The sequence below is a fragment of the Stegostoma tigrinum genome, chromosome 15 (assembly GCF_030684315.1).
Source record: "Stegostoma tigrinum isolate sSteTig4 chromosome 15, sSteTig4.hap1, whole genome shotgun sequence".
Lineage (NCBI taxonomy): Eukaryota > Metazoa > Chordata > Chondrichthyes > Orectolobiformes > Stegostomatidae > Stegostoma > Stegostoma tigrinum.
The window spans coordinates 40,343,856-40,367,569 of NC_081368.1; the positions used below are offsets into that span (position 1 = coordinate 40,343,856).

Consider the following 23,714-nt stretch of genomic DNA (forward strand, 5'->3'; position numbering starts at 1 on the left):
CAACTAAAACGGAAAACCAGAGATGCCAAAAATCTAAAGCAAAAACAGAAACTACTGGAGAAAGTCAGCAGGTCTGCCAGTAGCTGGAAGAGGAAAGTAGAGTTACGGTTTTCAGTCAAAAAATCTGAAGAAGGGTCACTGGACTCAGAATATTAACCCTGCTTTCTCTCCATATGCATTACTCGGCCTGTTGAGTTTCTCCAGTAATTTCTGTTTTAGCACCAGAACAACTACCCTGTTCTTCCTCAAACAATTCAAGGGGCTCTTTTACATTCACCTGAGCAAGGAGATGGTACTTCAGTTTAACATCTCACTTGGAAGTCAGTACTGCCAACAGTTGAGCATTCTTTACGCTGTCATCTTTAGTGAGTTCTATCGTCAATTCCAGGTGTGGGACCTCAACCCCAAACATTGTAATTCATTGAATCTCAGCTGCTACATTTGAAAACAGGTTCCAAGTGGCTCAATTGGTACATTATAAAACCTTCAAATTTAAACAGGAGCATGAGAGATAAAGTGTAGACTTATGAATTTGCAATAAGAACATTCCCGACACACTCACAAGCGACAGAACTGATAATTAAGGGTGAGGGTTACAAGCAGGGAGTTCAGTCTTAGTGCCATGCTTAGAATCAAGCATCACCTGAATGAAACTCAGAAGTGTAACAGGCTGACAGCAATGTCAGGTAATAAAACCAAAAACCCAATCAATGTTTATTAACTCCAACAAAGATTGCAATAAGGGGGTTTCACTGACCGGTCATGTTCCAACAGGAGTTTTGCAGCTTCAAGACAAACATCAAGCGTGACTTTTCCAAGAAGATCGCTGACTGCTAAAAATGAATCAAAATGACAAGAATTAAATGACAAACAGAAAATCATAATATGTCAGTTCCTGTAAATTAGGCTGTATCAAAATGTGCCAGTTATATTTGATTCCTGGAAAATACTGGATTATATCAAGTTAGTGTGTTGTTAAGGAATGAAAACAATAACACTGCAGATCACAGCAGGTCAAAGAGAAAGCAAGGTAACGTTTTCAGACTTGATGAGTCTTCATCAAGGAATGCTTTCCAAGGTTTGTCCAACCAGTCGCAACTGTCATGAGCTACAAGTGTTAACCTAATAACTTAGCAAGCACTCTGGTGACATGTCATTTGATTGCCTACTTCAGATGATCACAGAGATTACCTCTTAGAAGAGCATAAAAGAGGTACAACCAAATCTGAAAGTAATGATGGTATAAAAGGCAATGTGCAAAACATCATTCCATTCCAACAGTGCAATCCTGATAAAGGGTAATACCCAAAACACTGACTTCTCCATTCCTCCAGATGCTGCCCATATCATTAACCATCAAGCAAAAAGTCTGGAACCTAAGTTTTTTTACAATACATTTCTACTTTTTTTGCATTAATTAAAAGTTTTTAAAAAGCTGTAGGTCACATTTGAACTGAAAAACTCCAGATACTGAGGAATATAGAACACTTTGTTCCTAACCTGTGATACAAAATGAACTATTTCTCACAACAGATACAAAGTTTGTTTCTTAAAGAAGGAGAACCTTTGATTTCTAAGGAACTAGTCCTGGAGCACTTTTACTAACTTACCCTGATGCAAACGGATTTTAAAGATGAACCACTGATAGCAGAAATTGCATTATGGACTGGGCATTCAGTGATAAGTTTACCAAATCACAACAGTTCAAATATCAATTGTATCTTACAAATCAAATAACAGATGACACCAAGAACAGGCATATAAAACCTTGTTTACACAATTGCAAGGAGTGGTCTTACATCTGGACTTTCCATGGATGATCAGCAAGATCGAGAAATGTTCTTGGTGATTCATCAATGCTAAGAATTAACTTCAGGATTAATAGACACTAACATACATCATATAAAGCAACAACAATCATCTACTATATAATAAAATGTGAGGCTGGATGAACACAGCAGGCCAAGCAGCATCTCAGGAGCACAAAAGCTGACGTTTCGGGCCTAGACCCTTCATCAGAGAGAGCTTTTGTGCTCCTGAGATGCTGCTTGGCCTGCTGTGTTCATCCAGCCTCACATTTTATTATCTTGGAATCTCCAGCATCTGCAGTTCCCATTATCTCTGAAACAATCATCTACTGACTAGTTTGCCAGAAGATGTTGCAAAGGAATAAGTGTGACTGCTACAAAGATAGACTGTCAGACTTGCCTCTTCTAGACATTCCCACTCTTCAGCTGATTCAATTTACTCCAAAAGATTTCAAGAAACAGCTGGATAGAGTAAAGGCTTTGGTCCTGACAACATACTGGCAACACATCTGAACACATGTCCTCCAGAACTTGCAGCAACCCTCATGAAGCAGTGAGAATCTGAAACCTGGATACAGGCACAAGATGGCTTCTCAGTGCAAGTTAGCAACAAATGGCTTCTAGCCTGGGAACTGTAAATTCTGCTAAAGCTGCTCGCGCAGTAATGATAAGATAATGCAGTACTAACCATTCCAGCTGACCTTCAGTAGCAAATATTATGGTGCTATGTGGCGAGACAAAAAGTAATCTAAACATTGTGACGTAAGTTGTTTACCAGTTAATACTACTGGATTATGTAACCGTCAATGAAGCAATATTGTGTATTGATTGGTAATTGTTTGAATACACTATGCGATCACGCCATGTACCCTGCTTTAAGGAAAGTATAAATATGTTTTTGAATTAAGTTCTGTGTGCAGCTCCTCCGAGGAATACTGAAGTGCTCAACTTCTGTGTTTTCCGGATGATCTGTACCCGGCCGATTGAAGAAATAAAGAGTAAAGTCTTAAACAGCCAGACCGACTGCGAGTGTTCATTGACTGAGCACAGAATCGAGAGACCCCATCGCGGGTTGAGATTTACATCTGGTGCCATGACTCGGATTCGGTACGGCCAGATTGTGGACAGCGGTGTAAGAGCCTGGAGTCCTCCACTATTGAGTGTAGAGGAATCGGCCAGCCAGTGAGTATTTTCTCTATCTGGTTTTCCTCTCATTCAGGTAGCGGTGGACTCGACCCCGCTACCTATAGTCTGAGTCCAGCCTGAAAAAGCATCAGTCTGGTCATTTGGAGAGAGAAGAAAAAGGAGTAGAGGACTCCGTTCAGAGAATAAGGAGTAGAGGACTCCGTTCAGAGATTAAGGTGTAGAGGACTCAGTTCAGGAAACAAGGAGTAGTGGAGTCCGTATAAAAGTCGGATTGGGGATCCGAGACAAGTTAATTTAGGGAAAACAAGTAGAGGACTCCGTTTTAAAAGTCGGATTGGGAATCCAAGGCAAATCAGTTGTTGGGGAGTGAGAAATAAAATAGACAGATCAGGGACCTGAGTATTTAAGACCTTAAATGAATCAGGGACTTAAATCTGGTCAGATTGGCATTGTTTAAAGTGATTTCCAAATTAGTCTGTGAAAGACGACACTCGGGAGTATCGCAATATATTACAACAAGACTGTCAAGGTTTTAGAATGTTGTGAAGGTTTGTGAAAGTCGTTAGTTTGCTGTTCGTTGACAGGCTGTTGATTAGTGAAAGTTTTGGGTCGAGGTTAAAAAGGGAGTTTGTTTAAGATGGGTAACAGTGTAGATAAGACGGACGATCCGTCTTCTTTGCCAATGAAACTATGTGAAAAGTATCCGGATAAATTTGAAAGCCAGCATAAACTTTCTGGCGCCTTAAACAAGAAATTAGGTGATGAACAGTGGCCACTAGGCAGCCCCAAAAATAATTAATTGGATAAATCAGCTCAGCAATTGATTTGGCGATGAAACATGGGCTCAAAACAAAATGAAAGAATTGATTGGACTGTGGCGACAATTTTGTGAGGAAACCCACAAACAATCTGTATTAAATTCATGGCAGGATTCTGCCACCAAATTAGGAACTGAACTGACTGATAATGGTACCATCAAATTAATTGAGGTCCTCAAAAACAAATGTGCTCGAGTCAAATGTCAACAGAAACAAAAAGAAAAGTCACCGGTGATGATTGGTGTTCCTATCTGCGCCTCGCACCCCTAAGCAAGAAGTTGCTTTTAAAAGACCAGGAGGTCCGAGTTCCCCAGTGGCAGGAAAAGTAAAAATTCTGGAGGTTCGCAGGTAAAAAAAATTAAGTCTGGAGGGGTTAGTATAAAACTGGCAAAGCAGAATGAGTATTCGGCTATTAATATAGGATAAGCACAGTGTCTGCCTGTCTCAAACACCCTGCCTTAGACTGGCTGTTAAGAGGGAAAATCCCCCACGCGAAGGTCAGGACCCTCAAGTGGGTGTTGAGACAAAGGACACTGCTATAGTATATAGAAATAAGAAAAAAAAGTAAAAGCGCTAAAAATGGGTTAAACCTTGAAAAATTTTAATATCCACATGGAGAAAAACTGCTGAGGAAATAACGAACAAATCTAAACTGGCGAGTTGGGAGAATAATGCATGTCGAAGAGGGCTTAGAGTATGTGATCATGAGGGAAACCTTAAGTCGTGGGAGGCATTGAAGCGGCAGCATGGGGAGTAAAGCAAAACAGGAAAGACTGAGAAAGGAAATGCAGAATAAAGTATTAGGATTGAAACGCCAGGTTGAATTACCGTACGGAAAGAAGAAGGAGGTACCTCCTGACATATCTGGTTTGCCAATGTTGTTCCAAAGAAATGACATAAATGAGTAAGACAAGGAGGACTGGAGAAGGAAGTAAGCAACTTAAAATGAAATGTTACATGCAACGCAGATTATGTGAAACAGTAGAACATTCAGATTCCTAAAAAAATTCTACTGTTACCCAAGATCATGAGAGCATTGCATTCATATCTGTAAGAAATTCTGTTTGAAATTCAATTTGTTAATTTGGTCTTCCCTGCCCAATTTATATTTCTGCTGAAAGATCTAAAATATAAAGTAACATTTGGCTCGACTACAAATAAGGATGGGATTTAAAATCTTCTGGCAAACCTTACTGTAGAAACATTTACAAATTAAGAAATCTTGCAGAGATTCTGCCAATACTGAGTTGCAGATTTGGTTTAAACTCCCTGTTAACAATGCAGAGATTTAGCTGGGTTAGAAGTGCCTTATAATACAGCATCAAGGGCTATTTCCTAGCAGAAGTTATTGTAAAAGAATACAGTAACCTGCCTTTGGTTGCCCACATTGGGATACTAGAGGAATACAGTTTCTTCATGTAGTCATTTTCAGACTAAACATCAGTAATGCATTTGTACTGTTGTCTAGCACACCACATTTTAGGTACAAGCCATAAGATAAAGAATACAAACCCGCGGCTTGTACAGGCCCTATCACCTGTCGTACTAGGTCTAAAGCTAAACAGAGAAACAGGAAACAGAATAAGGAACAGACTGCTAGTGGACAAAAGCAGGCAGGTCAAGATTCTTTTAAAACTCACACGGGAGGCCTGAAAAAAACCTCCTCAGGTACACCCATCCAGAATTCCCTGTTATGTTAAAACCCTTCTCCAGACAATCCTCCCTAACCAATTGGCTATTATCAAATGCACTGCTCATGCCTCCAATGATTCTGTAGTTACTTAGGGTAACGCTCGGGTTGATCAGGCTGCCACAGATCAAACTTTTACCGTGCGCTCTATGAGCAAGCAGGTAATACATTGCTTGCCTCCTTCGAACACGACGGGCATGCCAGATATTGTCACTGTTCAGCGTTTACAGGGGGACACCCCTGACTCTGAAAAACGATTATGGAAGATGCATGGATGTTCGCATTCTGCGCCCTTAGGCCACTCCAGTTGGCCAAGTGTGTATACCTGATGCTTTATTACCAATGATTATTGACTGGTCAAGGACTGCGGTGCATAACTGGAAAACACTCTTGCCAGGTGGTCTATTTGAGTGCATTCAGCTTGATTTTATTGAATTGCTGTGTGTGCATTGCTATAAGTATTGTCTTGTTACTGTTGATGTATTTAGTAGATGGATTGAAGCCTTTCCAACCATTAATAATAAAACCTCGACAGTGCTTACTACTGACAGAAATCATACCAAGGTTCGGAGTACCTCAACAGGTTAGTTCAGACAATTGCCCCCACTTTGGGGATATTAATGATGAAATATGCTCTCATTTTGGGATCTGCCGCCAGCCTCATTGTGCGTATTGCCCTCAGGCTGCAGGGCTTGTAGAACGTTGTAACCAGACTTTGAAAACTAATCAGACTTTGAAAACTAAACTTGCCAAATTGACTTCTGCGACCGGTCACTCCTGGGTCCAGTTGTTGCCTCTGGTCTTATTCCACCTGCATTGTACTCCCGCAGGCAAACCCCAGCCAAAATCATTTACAGTTGAGTTCTCTGGGATTGATGCCCCTTCCCCGTTCATTTCCACCACATAACTGAGGACATGTCCTCCTATATTTTTACTTTGATTAAAATTTTGCGAGGTCTTCACTCCCAGGTCCATGCTGCTTGAGAGAAGCTCCCCTCCCTTGACACTGTTCGGACTGTGGAACCCAGCTCCTTCATTCTCATCAAGAATTGGACACGCTGCAGCCTCCAACCTCGATGGGAAGGGCCCTTCCAGGTTCTCCTCACCACCCCTACTGCTGCTAAGGTCACCGGGCGCTCCGCCTGAGTTAGCCTCCATCATTGCAAGGTCATCGGTGGAGGCCCTTCCGAAGGGGGAGATGAAGGAGATGGAGACGATGAGGAACTGGTGAAGGAACCGGAATCAGTTCGTAACAAACCAGACTCCTAAGATACAATCAAAACTGCATGTTTTGAATAGTAATTCTTCTTTTGTTTTAGATATCCTAATCCTTGCTCCAGGACGACCAGAAGGAATCTCCCGCCCATTCTAGATACTCCTGCAAACAACAACAGCAGCCAAAGTCCAGAGGACAGAGCCGCTGGATTCACCTGAGTGATTGCAAACGAAGGACCCCCACAAAAGGAGTAAAGACCGCTATTGGAGTTTCCATTGTCATGGCCGCCTTCACGGCATTAAGCCAAAAGGACAATTCGGTTTTTTTTAAGGCTCATATCCTTTTATATGGAAACCGCACAGTGTGTTACCCACTTGCCCTGTCAGTAGAGGCGTTATTTGTAGCCACCCCTGGATGGACCCCCTTTGACTTATACACAAGTGGCATGACTAACGCCTCATGCATATGCCAGACTGGTACATACCGACGAAGTATTCACGGGATAATGGGAACTGCAGATGCTGGAGAATCCAAGACAATAAAATGTGGGGCTGGATGAACACAGCAGGCCCAGCAGCATCTCAGGAGCACAAAAGCTGATGTTTCGGGCCTAGACCCTTCATGAGAGATGAAGGGTCTAGGCCCGAAACATCAGCTTTTGTGCTCCTGAGATGCTGCTGGGCCTGCTGTGTTCATCCAGCCTCACATTTTATTGTTAAGTATTCACGGGAGATGTGTAGCACTGATAAACTTAAACAGGACACAGTCCCCCAGTGTTCGAACCCGCTAAGTTACCCGCTTTGCTTTTCAGGACACGGATGGGGGTGCATATACACTCTAGTCCCCAATGACACCTCCTGTGTGCAGATGCAGTGCTCCCGCCAACACTGCCAAGTGAACCAAGGCCTGTTTACGTGCACTTGCAATGAACAAAGATATCTTAACATAACAGCCTGTAGACAGTTTATTTGTTGTCAATGTAATTGGACACATGTCAGTTCAGCCACCTGGATGTATCCATTTGATACATACCAACTGGTGGGATCAGGCAGAGACTCCAGCCAGCCAGAGAACTGGCGGTACAAACAATTCACGCAGAAAAATAATCAGGAGGTCAAATGCTATCAAGCTAAGAAAGGCTTTGTGTTCCTCCTTAATGGGGTATACACAACAGCCACCCCAAACCTTCCAATCCTCTTTGCCATTGGTACTATCGGACCATTACTGTCCAATGACCCATCAAGAACGTACCCGTAGGAAGATAGTGGCCCAAACCATTAGCGCACAATTTTGTGCAGTCTGGGAGGACCCCAGTCACATGGGGGATCAGCATGAGTCATTACTGTTAAAAGTAGAAGCTACCTTAGTTGTAGATTAACCATCCTCCTCCTTGGAGGCACAGCAGTTTTGGCAGGCTGTGGCGTCCATCTGCTTGGACTGACCTAATCTTTGCTCTCCCGCCCTATGTTGTGGTCATGGAATGACCAAAGTGGGGAAGTGAGAATCTGAAACTTGGATACAGGCACAAGATGGCTTCTCGGTGCAAGTTAGCAACAAAATGGCTTCTAGTCTGGGAGCTGTAAATTCTGCTAAAGCTGCTCTTTTAGCCTGGGAACTCTGATAAGATAATGCAGTACTAACCATTCCAGCTGACCTTCAGTAGCAAATATTATGGTGCTATATGGCGAGACAAAAAGTAATCTAAACATTGTGACATAAGTTGTTTACCTGTTAATACTATTGGATTATGTAACTGTCAATGAAATAATATCGTGTATTGATTGGTAATTGTTTGAATACACTATGCGATCACGCCATGTACCCTGCTTTAAGAAAAATATAAATACGTCTTTGTATTAAGTTCTGTGTGCAGCTCCTCCGAGGAATACAGAAGTGCTCAACGTCTGTGTTTTCCAGATGATCTGTACCCAGCCGATTGAAGAAATAAAGAGTAAAGTCTTAAACAGCCAGACCGACTGAGAGTGTTCATTGACTGAGCACTGAATCGAGAGACCCCGCCAGGGGTCGAGATTTACCGCTGTGCCAGTACAACTCCAGCACTTTAACACTAACACCAGGTGTCAATGTACAAAATTGCCCATGCATGTCCCATGCACAAAAGGTTGGCCAAACCTAATTACTGTCCCTTCAGTCTCCCCTTGATCATGAGCAAGCAGCACCTGCTAAGCAATAATCTGTTCAATGACACTCAGTTTAGGGTCTGGCACGGCCTCTCATTGCAAACTCATTACAGCACTGGTTTTAAACACAGATGAAAGAGCTGAAAGCCACAGGTGAAAAGGGAATTACTGATCTTGATATCAATTTGAGGAAGTGTAGCATTAAGGAGCCTCAGCAGAAGTATAATCAATGGGAATTAGAGGGAAAACTTTCAGTTTATGGTAATCATAGTAGTCACAAAAGAAGATGGTTTTGGTTATTGGAGGTCAGTCATCTTAGCTCCAGGATGTCTCTGCAGGTGTTTCTCAGAGTACATTCCTAGGGCCAACCATCCGCAGCTGCTTCTGATCTTTCCTCCATCATAAGGTCAGAAGCAGAGTTGTTTGCACAACATTTCAACGCTTGTATCTGAGACTCCTTAAATACTGATGCAGTCAATGTTCAAATGTTACAAGACATGGGCAATATGCAGGTTTGGAGTGACATTTGGACAACATTTGAGCCATTTAGGTGCTAGGCAATGATTCTCTCTAACAGGAGAGAATCTAACCATTGTCCATTGACTTTCAATGTCATTATCAGCACTGAATTAACTACTGTCAATGTCCTAGGGTTACCACTGACCAGAAACTGAACTGGATTAAACAAACAAATACAAGGGCTTTGAGAGCAGATTACAGGCTAGGAATCTTACACAAAGTAACTCTCATCCTGACTTCCCAAAGCCTGTCTTCACATAACACACAAGTCAAAAGAAGAATGCTATACTCACTACTCGTCTTAATGAGTGCATCTCCATCTACAACCAAGAAGATCGACACCATCCAGGTCAAAGCAACCACTTGATTAGCAATACATCCATAAACATTAACTCTCTCCACCACTGACACCATGACAGAAGACTCCCAAGAGTTACAGAAATATGAGTAGGCCATTCAGCCCCTTGAGCGTATTCTGCCACTTAATGAAATCATGGCTACTATATGGCCAACTCCATACATCTGCCTTTTACACATGTCCCTTAACACCTTCGCTTAACAAAAATATAACTATCTCAGATTTAAAATTAACAACTGATCTAGTATCTCCTGACATGTGTGGAAGAGAGTTTCAAACATCCACCATCTTTTTTGTGCAAAGATACTTCCTGACATCTCTCCCGAATGGTCCGGTCCTAAGTTTTCAACTCTGCCCCTGATTTTAGAATCTCCAACTAGTTGAAATAGTTTATCGTTACTGTGACAATACAATAGGCGTAGAAGGATGGGTTGCGGATGACACTAAAGTCGGTGGAGTTGTAGGCAGTGTTGTAGATAGTGCGGAAGAATGTTGCAGGTTACACAAGGACATAGATAAGCTGCAGAGCTGGGCTGAGAGGTGACAAATGGAGTTCAATGCGAAAATGTGTGAGGTGATTCACTCTGGAAGGAGTAACAGGAATACAGAGTACTGGGCTAATGGTAAAATTCTTGGTAGTGTGGACGAGCAGAGGGATCTCGGTGTCCATGTGCATAGATCCCTGCAAGTTGCCACCCAGGCTGTTAAGGCGGCATACAGTGTGTTAGGTTTTATTGGTAGAGGGATTGAGTTTTGGAGCCATGAGGTCATGTTGCAGTTGTACAAAACTCTGGTGCGGCCGCACTTAGAGTATTGCATAAAGTTCTGGTCGCCGCATTATAGGAAGGATTGGAAAGGGTACGGAGGAGATTTACCAGGATCTTGCCTGGTATGGAGGGAAGGTCTTATGTGGAAAAGCTGAGGGGCTTGAGGCTGTGTTCTTTAGAAAGAAGAAGGTTAAGAGATGATTTAATAAGAGACATACAAGATGATCAGAAGATTAGATAAGGTGGACAGTGAGTGCCTTTTTCCTTGGCTAGTGATGGATAGCACGAGGGGACATAGGTTTAAATTGAAGGGTGATAGGTTTAAATTGAAGGGTGATAGATACAGGACAGATGTCAGAGGTAGGTTCTTTACTCAGAGTAGTAAGGGCATGGAAAGCCCTGCCTGCAACAGTAATAGACTCGACAACCTTAGGGGCATTTAAATGGTCGTTGGATAAATATATGCGTGATAATGGAATAGTGTACGTTAGATGGGCTTCAGATTGGTTTCACAAGTCGGTGCAACATCAAGGGCCAAAGGGCCTATACTGCACTGTAATGTTCTATGTTCTAATGGCTTTAAGAGGTGCAATTTTACGTATGAAGAAAAGTTGAGGCAGAAGCAATGAGCAGCCTGCTGAAAGCCAAAAAAGTAAACAGCTTGTGAGGGCTTCAGTTTATTTTAATTTTAGAGTTAGAACAACAGAAGCAACTTGAATGGGTGGCGTCAAGCTCCCACAGGACCAGGATCTTTGTTTTAGCTTTCTGAAGTTCCTGGGGTCTTGAAACTGGGTGGGTAACTTCTTATTCCTTCTCTATTACAGCAAAAAGCTGGGGTTCTATGATTGCATATGGGAATCTACTTTACTGAATTTGCCTTTGCCAAGGGTATGTTTATGAGACATTACTATATTGGAGCTGTTAATTAGTACTAGTTTATATATATTATTTTGTTAAGCACTTCAACAGAATTACAGTTAAGCCGGTTCTTTTCTTTTATTGAGCCTATTTTAACTGTCGTATAAATTACGTGTGTTTTGCTTCAAGCTGATAGATTGTCCAATTAAATTGCATCCAGAACACAGTGCCTGGCATTTGCCTCTGAAATAAGAAAAAGTTAGGGTTGTCTCCTTGACATGTTTTGAGGGGGTTTGGTCTTGTCCATAACATTAACTACCCTGTCTTTTCCAGTTAAATCTTGAAGATATAAATCAGATCACCATTAACCTTCTAAACGGTCATTCCTCTTTGTATCATAACTCCTAAAGTCTAACTACCCTGTCTTTTCCAGTTAAATCTTGAAGATATAAATCAGATCACCCCTTAACCTTCTAAACTGTCATTCCTCTTTGTATCATAACTCCTAAAGTCTAAGTATCATTTCTATTCTTGTGGTGCCCAAATCTGTTTATAGTTATCCAAGTGTCCAGGGTTTTGTATAACTGCACATAACTTCTGCATTCTTGTATTCCAGCTATGGTCATAGAACATAGAACAGTACAGCATAGTACAGGCCCTTCAGCCCATGATGCTGTGCTGAGCTTTTACCCAAATCCTAAGGTCTATCTAACCTCCACCCCTACCTTTTACCATCATCTATATGCCTATCTAATAGCTGCTTAAATGCCCCTAATGAGGCTGACTCCACTACCCTCTCCGGAAATGCATTCCACGCCCCTAACACTCTCTGAGTAAAAAACCTACCTCTGAAGTCTCTCCGATATCTACCTCCACTCACTTTAAAACTAGGCCTCCTCATAAAGCTACCTTCACCCTCGGAAAAAGCCTCTGGCTGTCCACTCTATCTGTATCTCTGATCATTTTGTACACCTCTATCAAGTCACCTCTCATCCTTCATTGTTCTAAAGAGAAAAGCCCTCGCTGTCTCAACCTTTCCTCTTAAGACCTTCCCTCCACTCCAGGCAACATCCTGGTAAATCTCCTCTGCACCTTTTCTAGTGTTTCCACATCTTTCCTGTAATAAGGTGTCCAGAACTAGACACAATACTCCAGATGTGGTCGAACCAGGCTTTTGTATAGCTGGAGCATAACTTCAAGGCTCTTGAACTCGATCCCACTATTAATGAAAACTAACACACCATGCGCCTTAACAACTCTATCTACCTGGGTGACAGCTTTCAGGGAACTATGAACATGAACCCCAAGATCCTTCTGCTCCTCCACACTGCCAAGAATCTTTACGTTAATCCTATATTCTGCTTTCAAGTTTGTCCTTCCAAACTGAATCACCTCACACTTTTTAGGGTTAAATTCCATCTGCCACTTCTCAGCCCAGCTCTGCATTCTATCAATGTTCCTTTGTAACCTAAAACAGCCCTCCGCACTGTCCACAACGTGACCCACTTTCATATTGTCCGTGAACTTCCTAATCCACCCTTCCACGCCTTCATCCAAATCATTTACACAAATCACAAATAGAAGATGATCCAGGACAGATCCTTATGGTACACCACTTGTAACTAAGCACAATATTGAGTATTTTCCAGCCACTACCATCCTTTGTCTTCTAAGGGTCTGCCAATTCTGAATCCAGTCTGCCACATTTCCCCCTATCCCATGCCTCCTTACCTTCTGAATGAGGCCACCACAGGGAACCTTATCAAATGCCTTACTTAAATCCAGGTATACCACATCCACTGCTCTACCTTCATCCACACGTTTGGACACCTATTCGAAGAATTCAATAAAATTTGTGAGGCATGATCTATCCCTCACAAATCCATGCTGACTATAATGAATCAAAATGTGCCTTTCCAAGTGATCATAGATCCTATCTCTTAGAGCCCTTTCCAATAATTTGCCCACCAGTGAAGTAAGACTAACTGGCCTGTAATTTCCAGGACTATCCCTATTCTCTTTCTGAACAAGGGAATGACGTTTGCCTCTCTCCAATCTTCTGGCACTATACCCGTGGACTGTGAGGACAAAAAGATCATTGCCAAAGGCCCTGCAATCTCTTCCTTGCTTCCCATGGAATCCTTGGATAAATCCGATCAGGCCCGGGGGACTTATCTATCTTCAATTTCCTCAAAGTTCCTAGCGCATCTTCCTTTCAGGAAGATACAGGAAGGGCAACATTCCATTTAGTTTTCTGAATATTTTCTGCACCTGTTTGTGGCATTTTAAAGATCAACGTACCTGAACCCCTAATTCTCTTGGGACATGCACTGTCTTTCTTTGGTCAAAATGGATAGCCTTACGCTTGCCATAGTTTTACCCATTCACTTTGCCTATCAATATCCTTTTTTAATTTCATGCTATCAGCTACTTTGACTAGTGAGCTGCCTAACTTTCTGTCATCAGCAAGTTCAGATATACAACTTCCTATATCATTAACCAAGTCGTTAATTAAGGAGGTGAATAACATAGAGCCTTGTGAGATACCACTGGTCACATCCTACAATATCAGCAACCACCCCCATTTTCTGGTCCCTGCCACTCAACCAATTTTCCACTTGAATACTATTCTTCTTGCCAAAATGCATAATCTCACACTATCCCACAACATAATACATCTGCCAAATTTTTGCACACTTGCTTTACCTATCTAGATTTATCCATAGAGCCCATGTCATCCCACTACTTGTCTTCTTACTTTTTCATGTCATCTGCAAACTTGGCAGTAATACATTCACTTCTCTCACTCAAGTCATTAATATATACTGCAAATGAAACTGCCCTAGCACTGATACCTATGGGAGACCCAACTCTCTGCCTTTTATTAGATAGTCAATCCTCTTTGCATACTAAAATACTACCCCAACCTTATCTTATCGAGTAGCCTTATGTGTAAAGCCTTTTGGAAATTCAAATAAACTAAGTCTACTGCCTCCCCTTTATCTACTCTGTTTGTTAGCAGCTCAAAAGGACTGTATTACATTTGTACAGCATGATTCATTTTCAAGGCATCATCATTCCACTATCCATACGGTCTAACATGGTGCATACTACTGATTCAATAATCATTAACTGTCAAGCAATAAAGCAAGATTTTCACATTGTATTGCTGTATTTTCCTACAACAGTAACAATGAAAAACAGTCATCCCCCCTTACACACACATACACGCACACAGAGCACTACAGGCTCAGGTTCGATTCCACTCTTGGGCGATTGTCTGTGCGGAGTTTGCACATTCTCCCCGTGTGTGCGTGGGTTTCCTCCCAGTGCTCCGGTTTCCTCCCACAGTCCAAAGATGTGCAGGCTAGGAGGGCTGGTCATGCTAAAATTGCCCACAGTGTTCAGGGATGTGTAGATTAGGTGGATTTATATGGGAATGGGTCTGGGTGGAGTGCTCTATGGGTCAGTGAGGACTTGTTGAGCCGAAGGGCCCATTTCCACAGTGTAGGGATGCTATATCTATATATCTTAGCCTACAAGGCAAGTGTGAACAAACAGCTCCAGAAACAAATTGTCGAACCATTTAAAAGACACAGGACATGTTTCTTCAAAGACAGAGGAGAAAGAAAGGAACAGAGGCCAATTCAGGCCAATGCACAAAACGCCCACCCTGCGTAAACAAACTGAAGAAGATTCAGCGATGATTGTATAGTGATAGTGAGTGGCAGCAACCAGCAGGAAGCCACTCAAATTGCCAATACAAGTGCAACAGAGAGCAATGTGTACCTTTCCTAATGGGTATACTGTCACCAGGTCAAGATCAGTTATCAGATCATGAAAGTGTTATTTTTAAATTTGATCTATTAGTTGTAAACGCTGTTTGAATAACAATCAAATTGACACATGCTTATGCACAAACATGTATATCTATTTGGGACGTTTTTAATTTTTGAAAACAAGGGATTATTGTATGCTGTCTTGTGAACAGTATTTCAGGATAACTTTAAGAAACATGTGGATGACATGATAACTGCACCAGGGCATGTGACCTAAGGACATTACGAGCTCATACCTCATCATTTTTGATCACTACAAGCATGACAATTACTAATAAAGTGCTCCTCTGCTGTAATCAAATAGTTATTAGTTCAATATACAATGTTTTTGTATGATGTTTACTTGTAATACAGGTCTGCTGGATTCTTTAATATCACGATATCCAGGTACAGTTCATGAATAAGCATTGTCATATCAAGTAATACTTCCTGCTGGAGGCAACCTCACATCATCGTTATCACCTCATTTTTAAGTTTCTCATTTGATCACAGAGAACAGGAAACTCATCCACTTTCATATCACAATTATGAAGCAAAGGCTAAGCTACCAGAGACTGCAATTGTGCATCAACCAAAACTGCACTGCATATTACATGAATCTCTTTAGACACGATGAGTGTGGCCATACTCACTAAGAGAACTGCAGAGTTCCAATGTCATACCCAATTAGTTCATACAGACTAGAACTGAATGTTATTGGTCTAAATTAACAATGTGTCTAAAGGTGAGGGGCACTCACAAGACCATGATGGTGCAATGAGTATATATTAAAAATAGTTTACTGACATTACACTGGGTTCTAGACTTATGAACTTCATATCTGAATGTGTCACTTTTTAAATAAATCTAAAATTCAGTACAGATTGACTTCTGGTCTCTTCCTATGTCAACTGGCAATAAATGCTTCAGCAGTAAACTGTACAACACTTTGAGCCATCAAATGAACAATATACTGACTGGCCTATTTTCAGGGTTCCTGCATTTTGTGCTTTTAAGCTAAATAAGATTAGAGATAGTTCTAGCATCTGTTTAGCTGCATTACTTAAGTTGTGTGCTTTGACATCTTGCTGCTTTAAACTTTTTTTTTAAATCATGCATTTCAACACTTTCTGACTGGTGACCAACACAGTCTAAACTCTGTTTCTTACCTGCAGAAATGGCTGTTTCAGGAAAAATACCTTTCAAAAGGATTTTAATCTTCAAGAAGAGTCCAGCTGGATGGGGATTCTCCTGTAAAATTAAACAATTAGACCTGTTTACCACAAAACACTGAGATTTTATTTTAAATGGTGTTCAGACAAAAATGTAGGAACTGAGAAACTAAGAGTTGGCCATTTGGTCCTTCGAGCCCACTGTGCCATTCAATATGATCACTGCTTATTTCCTACTCAGATCTCTTTCCTGCTTTCTCCCCATACGCTTTGATCCCTTTGGAGCTCAGAACTATAACTCCTTCTTGAACACATTTAATGTTTTGATCTCAGCTGCATTCAGAGAATTGGCCGAGAATTCCACAGTATCATTGTTGTCTGGGTGAAGAACTTTCCACTCTTTTCAGTCCTAAATGGTCGACCCACATCCCTAAGCTGTGTTCAGAGATAATGGGAACTGCAGATGCTGGAGAATCCAAGATAACAAAGTGTGAAGCTGGATGAACACAGCATTGGCCTGCTGTGTTCATCCAGCTTCACACTTTGTTCCCTAAACTGTGTCCTTGGTTCTGTATTAGCCAGTCATTGGAAACATATTTCAAGTATATACACTTTCAAATTCTATTAAAATGTAAAGATTTCTGAGACTGCACCCTTCATTCTTCTACAATCCAATACAGTTCTAAGATTTAGTCCCTCCTCATATGTTAGTTCTGCTATCCTAGGAATCTCAGTCTGGTAAATCTTTCTTGCTTTCCTTCATAACCAAAGCAGCCTTTCTGAGTTAGGAAGGCCAAAACTGCACACAACACTCCAAGTATGGTCTCATCAAGACTCTGTACAACTGCAGCAAGGACATCCATGCTCCTGTATACAATCCCCTTGCTATAAATGGCAACACAACATTTATTTCTTCACTGTCTGTTGCACCTAAATACTTCTTTCAGCAATTGGTGTGCAACGGCACCCAGGTTTTGTTGCATATCCTGCCTTCCCAATCTATCGCATTTCAGATTATAATCTGCCTTGCTGCTTTTGCTACCAAAGTGAAACAAGATCACATTATACTAGTTAGATCCTCGAAAAGTTCAAGTAGATTTCTCAAGTATAATTTCCCTTTTGTAAATCCATGCTGACTCTGACAGATCCTACTACTCATGTGTGCCAAGTGCTCTGGTATTAAATCTTTCATAATGGATTCTAATATGTTCCCCACTACTAACATCGGGCCAACCAATCTATAATTTCCAGTTTTCTTCTCCCTTTTAAACATAGTAAGATTACAATAGCAACACGATCCATAGGATCTGATACAGAATCTTGAAAGATGACCACCAATGAATCTAAATTTCTAGGGCAACTGCCTTAAATACTCTGGGATGGCTGACTCTTAACTGCCCTCTAGGCAATAAATGCTGCCTAGCCAGCGATGCCGTCATTTCATGAATGAATAAACAAAAATTATCAGGCCTTCAGTTCCTCCCTCTCAGTGAGTTACCTAACATTTTTGAAACACTATTTGTGTCCAGTATAATTGAACATTTGTTCCAAAAATGCTTAGAATGAGACAAATAGGGATATAACAATGGGACTTTATAGAGGTATTCAACGATGAATTCTTTTTCACATTACTAAGAACAATATGAGACGGAAAAACAGAGACAGCAAACTTAGGTTACAGTAATGTTTTCACTTAATGTGACAGAGTTTGCATATTTATAGGACTGCATGAAATGTCTTACTTGATTTGCAAGAATGACAGCATTGAGAGCTCTCTCCTGGTATTGCTTAATGTCCCATTCAAGATAAACATTGGCTAGTAAACGCAAAACTTTTGCCTAAAACAGAACAACAATCAATTGTAAATGCCTCCAGACAGTATCTTCTAGTTCTTTCTATCTCTGCACCATCATCTTTTACAGGCCACTAATCATGGTATAACAATACAACAAATACACAAGGACATTAAGAAAGATTTGGCTCAGCAAAACTCTAACATGTCACGTGAAAATTCATCCAGTACAGAAGTTTTGTTATTCTGCATTCTCCAGGAACAGATGGTACTGGTTAATCATAATGCCAGCTAATAAGAACCAACAATACTCTGGAAACAAGGTGTTGTTCTGTTTTTGAAGACTAAGGGGAAGCAACTGAGCAGTCAAGGGCCGTAGCACAGCAGCATACCACTGTAAAACCAGAACCAAACAGATCAATGTCACAAATGAAGGTCAAGACAAACATAAACTCTCAAAGACGTGGACAAATCGCTCTGAGAACTGTACTTCCATGCTCACACAAACAGATTTGAAAATTAGAGCTGTTATTAGGGAATTATGAAATATCTGCCTTATTTGTGTAGTGCACACATAGATGAGAAATTTCTGTGAAATAATGGATTTTCAGACATCGGGGTTTTGGAAATTCAATCTTTGACTTGCTGTTTCTGACCTTGGATGAGCTTTCTTTTAAAGAAAGAGAAGAGTACAGTCACTCAATGTTAAATGCTGCTTCTGTCCTCCAGACAGCTTAGTGGGTTGCAAATAACTTCTAAAAAGCAAAATTCAGTTTGAGTATTATAGAAATTTCAGTTAATACAATATTCCAGGTGGCTTCATGCTTGCAAACACAAAGATTACTATGCAGGAATGGCCACATAAACTAAATACTAGAATTGTTTATCAAGAAAGTTTTGTCAGCAGTGCAACATTTCAACAAATGTATACTCTGGAGTGCTAAAACATCCAGTAAACTTATAATACCATTCATAAACCAATGAATGTTCAAGACAATTCTGAAGAAGGGTCACTGGGTCCAAAAAGTTAACTGTACTTTCTCTCCACAGATGTTAAGAGGCTTTCGAATAATTTTTGTTTTTGTTTCCGATTTCCAGCATCCACAGTCTTTTTTTGTTCCATGTTTCAAATAATGGCAGTTTATGCTGCAGAAATTAGTAGGTTATTCACAAAAGCTAAGCTATCTTCCAAAGGCTACTTAGGACTTTGGTGCTAACATTTCTGAAATAATTTGCTAATTCTACAATGCCAAAAAACTAGTTCTATTACCAGAAAAAAAATAGTTCAAATATTCATGAGTCTGAGATTCTTTATTCAATAGGATTTTATGAACATCAATATCAACAGTAAAGTATGAGGGACATAGAAACATCAGAGCAGGCACAGCCCATTCAACCCCAAGAGCCTGATCTGCCATTTTAGATCATCTACCTTAATGCTGTGCTTCCACAAACATCCTATATCACTTGATGTCATGAGTAACTAGATCTATCACTCTTGGTCTTGAATTTCCTTAATGGCTAAGCTTCTACAGCCCTCTGGAGTAAAGAATCTAATGATTTTCCACACTCTGAGTGAAGATACTCCTCAACTTAGTCCTAACTGGTTCTCCTTTTAATGGATGCATACCCTGGTTCGAGACCCTACCTCTTTATGAGTTTAATAAGTTTCTATGAAACTGCCTCTCATTTTGTAAATTCCAGAGAATACTGTGCCAATTGTCTCCTCAATTATTCCTCTTAGGACAGTCTTAACATCTCAGGGAAGAGTCTGATAACCTTTGCTGCATTTCCTCCATGACAAGTACATCTTTGTCGAGACAAAGATACCCAAACTGCGCATAATACTTCAGGTGCAGTCTCACCAATGGCTCAACAAAACCGAAGCATGACTTGTAATTAAATTCTCTTGCAATAAAGGCTAACATTCCAGTTAACTTCTGAATTACTTGCAATACCTGCATATTAGTTTTCAACAGGAACAAATCAGCCCTATTGCCTTCCAATCTCTCACCATTTAAGGGATACTCTGCGTAAAAGTGGATAAACTCACAATTGTCCACTTGTCCACATTATATGGCATCTGTTATATTATTGTCCACTCAGTCAGCCTAAGGCCCTTTGAAGCCCTTTTGCATACTCCTCACAACTTGTACTCTCATCGACAGATAGTAAGAACTGCTGATGCTGGAGTCAGAGATAACACAGTTTGGAGCTGGAGGAACACAGCAGGCCAGGCCTGCTATACCTCCCACAACCTAGACCATTCCTCCTCTCACCCACCTTCCTTCAAGAATGCGATCCCCTATTCCCAATTCCTCCGCCTCTGCTCCCAAGTTGAGGCGTTCCACTCTCGAGCGTCCCAGTGGTTGAAAACGCTCCAAACCAGTCATACTCTTGCATTTCCGGCACCTCAGCCCTCACATCGCCTCCCTGCAACAAAAACAAAGACAGAATCCCCCTTGTCCTCACGTATCGCCCCATTAACCTCCAGATTCAACCCATCATTCTCCACCACTTCCACCACCTGCAATCTGGCCCCACAACAAAAGCTATATTTGCCTCCCACCCCTACTTGCCTTCCATAGGGACCGCTCTCTCTGCAACTCCCTCATCCGCTCCACACTCCTCACTAGCCTCACCACCCCCAGCACCTTTCCCTGCAACTGCAGGAAGTGCCACACCTGCCCCGACACCACTACCCTCAACTCCATCCCAGGACCCAAAAAAAACCTTCCACATCAGACAGATGTTCACCTGCACATCCACCAATGCGGTCTATTGCATCCACTGCTCGTGATGTGGCCTCCTCTACATCGGTGAGGCCAAACAGAAGCTTGGAGACCGCTTTGGAGAGCATCTGCACTCGGTTCGTGACAAACAACACCACCTTCCAATCGCGAACCACTTCAACTCCCCAGCTCACTCCCTGGACGACATGTCCATCCTGGGCATCCTCCAGTGTCACAACAACACCACTCAGAAAGTGGAGAAGCAGCACCTCATCATCAGCCTTGGGAGCCTACAAACACAATGGTCTCAATGCAGACTTTACTAGCTTCAAAATCTCCCCACCCACAACATCAGCCCATGACCAACACTCCCTCTTATCTCCACCTCCTTGACGTATGCATCTTTTCTCCCACCTATCCACTCCTCCCACTTCACTGACCAATTCCCACCACTGCTTACCTGCACTCACCTATCACCATCCGTCACGGTGGCTCAGTGGTTGGCACTGCAGTCTCACAGTACTAGCGACCCAGGTTTCAATTCCAGCCTCAGGTGACTGTCTGTGTGGAGTTTGCACATTCTCCCCGTCTCTGCGTGGGTTTCCTCCAGGTGCTCCGGTTTCCTCCCACAGTCCAAAGATGTGCAGGCTAGGTGGATTGGCCATGTTAAAACTGCCCGTAGTGTTCAGGGGTGTGTGGGTAATAGGGGGATGGGTCTGGGTGGGATGCTTCAAGGGGCGTTGTGGACTTGTTGGGCTGAAGGACCTGTTTCCACACTGTAGGGAATCTAATCTAATCCCACCTACCTTCTCCAGGCCACCCCTCCTCTCTCTCTATTTATTTGAGCCCCCTTTTCCCGCTCCCATTTCTGAATAAAGTTCCTGACCCAACACGTCAGCTTTCCTACTTCTCTGATGCTGCCTGGCCTGCTGTGTTCCTCCAGCTCTACACTGTGCTATCTCTGTACTCTCACCAACTTCACAAATAGGAAGATAAAGCAGACAAAAGTATGGCTGAAAAGATGGTGCAGGAGTGCGGGCTTTAGACTCCTGGAAAACTGAGGCTGGCTCTGGGGAAGTTGGCACCTATACAATGTTGCACATGAACAGAGGTGGTATGAGTTCCTCACAGAACATTTTGTTCGTGTTATTGGGAAGGCTATAAATTGACTTACCAGGCTTGTAGCAATGAAAGGAAGTAGATGTTCACTGTAGACTTTAAGATACAACTGCCACTGGCTTATAAAAGAGCAAGTTAGTAGGTGAAGTCAGATAAAGAAAATAAGTCAAGTCTAAATCAAGGTTACTGTGCATGTACGTGAATTCTTGGTGTACAGTAACTAAGATTGGTAAGTTACAGGCACTCGGTGCCATGCTGAATTTCAATATCATGTTGCTATCAGAGATCTGAACAAGGGAAGGCCAAGACTGGGTGTTAACTATTCTGGGGAACAAGACAATCTGAAAATATAGAAAAGGAAAGAAAGGAGGAGTGACAGCACTAAGGAATGCACTGCAGTGCTGGAGAAAGAGGATATCTCAGAGGATTTAAGCACATAGTCAACATTGCTAGAACTTAGGACCAAAAATGGCATAATTACATTGCTTGGTTCAGTCTATAAACTACTAACCAGTGAAAAGGATACAGAAGAACAAATGTGCAAGAAATTATAGAATGATGCCAACATTACAAAGTAATTATAATGGGAGATTTCAATTACTCAGACAGATACTGAGATACTTATAGCTTGCAGGACCATAAGAGGCAAGTGTTCCTTGATTGCATACAGGAGCGCTTCCTATAGCAGTATGCTTTTCATTCAATAAGAAAGGATGCACTGTTAGAACTGGTTCTTGGAAACCATAGATCAGAATCACAGAATTCGTACACTGCAGATACAGACCATTTGGCCCATGAATTCTGCATCAACCCTCCAAACAGCATTCCACCCAGACCCCTGCTGCCACAAGTGGGCCAAGTGGAACAAATGCCTGTTGGGAAACATTTTTGATCATTACATCCTAAGATTCAGGATGATGGCGGAGAATGACGTGCAACAATCCAGAATTTATAAAGTAAATTCGTAGAGACAAGACTTCAATGGTGCATGAAAACAGCTGGGCACAAGTGACTTGAATGAGCACTTGGCAAGAAAAATAATAACTGAATAATAGAGATAACAAGGTGTAGAGCTGGATGAAGGCAGCCCATTATTCAGTTATAGTAGGAACTGCAGATGCTGGAGAATCTGAGATAACGAGGTGTAGAGCTGGATGTACACAGCAGGCCAAGCAGCATCAGAGGAGCAGGAAGGCTGACGTTTCGGGCCTAGATATTTCAGAATCTCTCCTAAAACGTATATAAAAGGTGAAATATTTGGTTAACTAATTGTCAAGTGACATGAGTTTTATTTGTCTTGTTTTCTGAAGAAGAGTCTAGGCCCGAAACGTCAGCCATCCTGCTCCTCTGATGCTGCTTGGCCTGCTGTGTACATCCAGCTCTACACCTCGTTATCTCAGATTCTCCAGCATCTGCAGTTCCTACTATAACTGAATAATGGGCTGCCTTCAAAAGAGAAGATAGTCCAGATGCAGTCAGGGAATATTCTCTCAAATGGAAATGGGAGAACAAACAAATCCAGAGGTCCCTGCAAGACAAAGAAGATGGAAATCAAGATAAGTAAAAGAGTGCTTATGACATGATTAAGGTAGAAAATAAAATTAAGAGCCAACAGGAATATCAAAGGTTCAGAGGGAGGTGAAAAGCAGATAAGAGAAGCAAAATGCATTCTGAGAAAAGATGCGGAGCTAACATAAAGAAGTGTCTCAAAGTCCTCTGAAGCCAAATAAATATGAAAGGAGTGACAAGATGACTGGAAT

General features: G+C 41.7%; 1 protein-coding gene across 1 annotated transcript in view; it reads right to left on the reverse strand.

The window, feature by feature from the left end:
- Positions 1-23,714, reverse strand: part of tex11 (testis expressed 11) — a 330,058-nt gene that overhangs the window by 122,259 nt on the left and 184,085 nt on the right. Inside the window, exons 8-10 of the mRNA XM_059651258.1 lie at positions 18,054-18,149; positions 16,282-16,390; positions 758-809 (exon numbers count right to left, since the gene is read on the reverse strand). Of these exons, the coding sequence (XP_059507241.1) occupies positions 758-809; positions 16,282-16,390; positions 18,054-18,149 (257 nt within the window). The remainder of the gene's footprint in view (positions 1-757; positions 810-16,281; positions 16,391-18,053; positions 18,150-23,714) is intronic.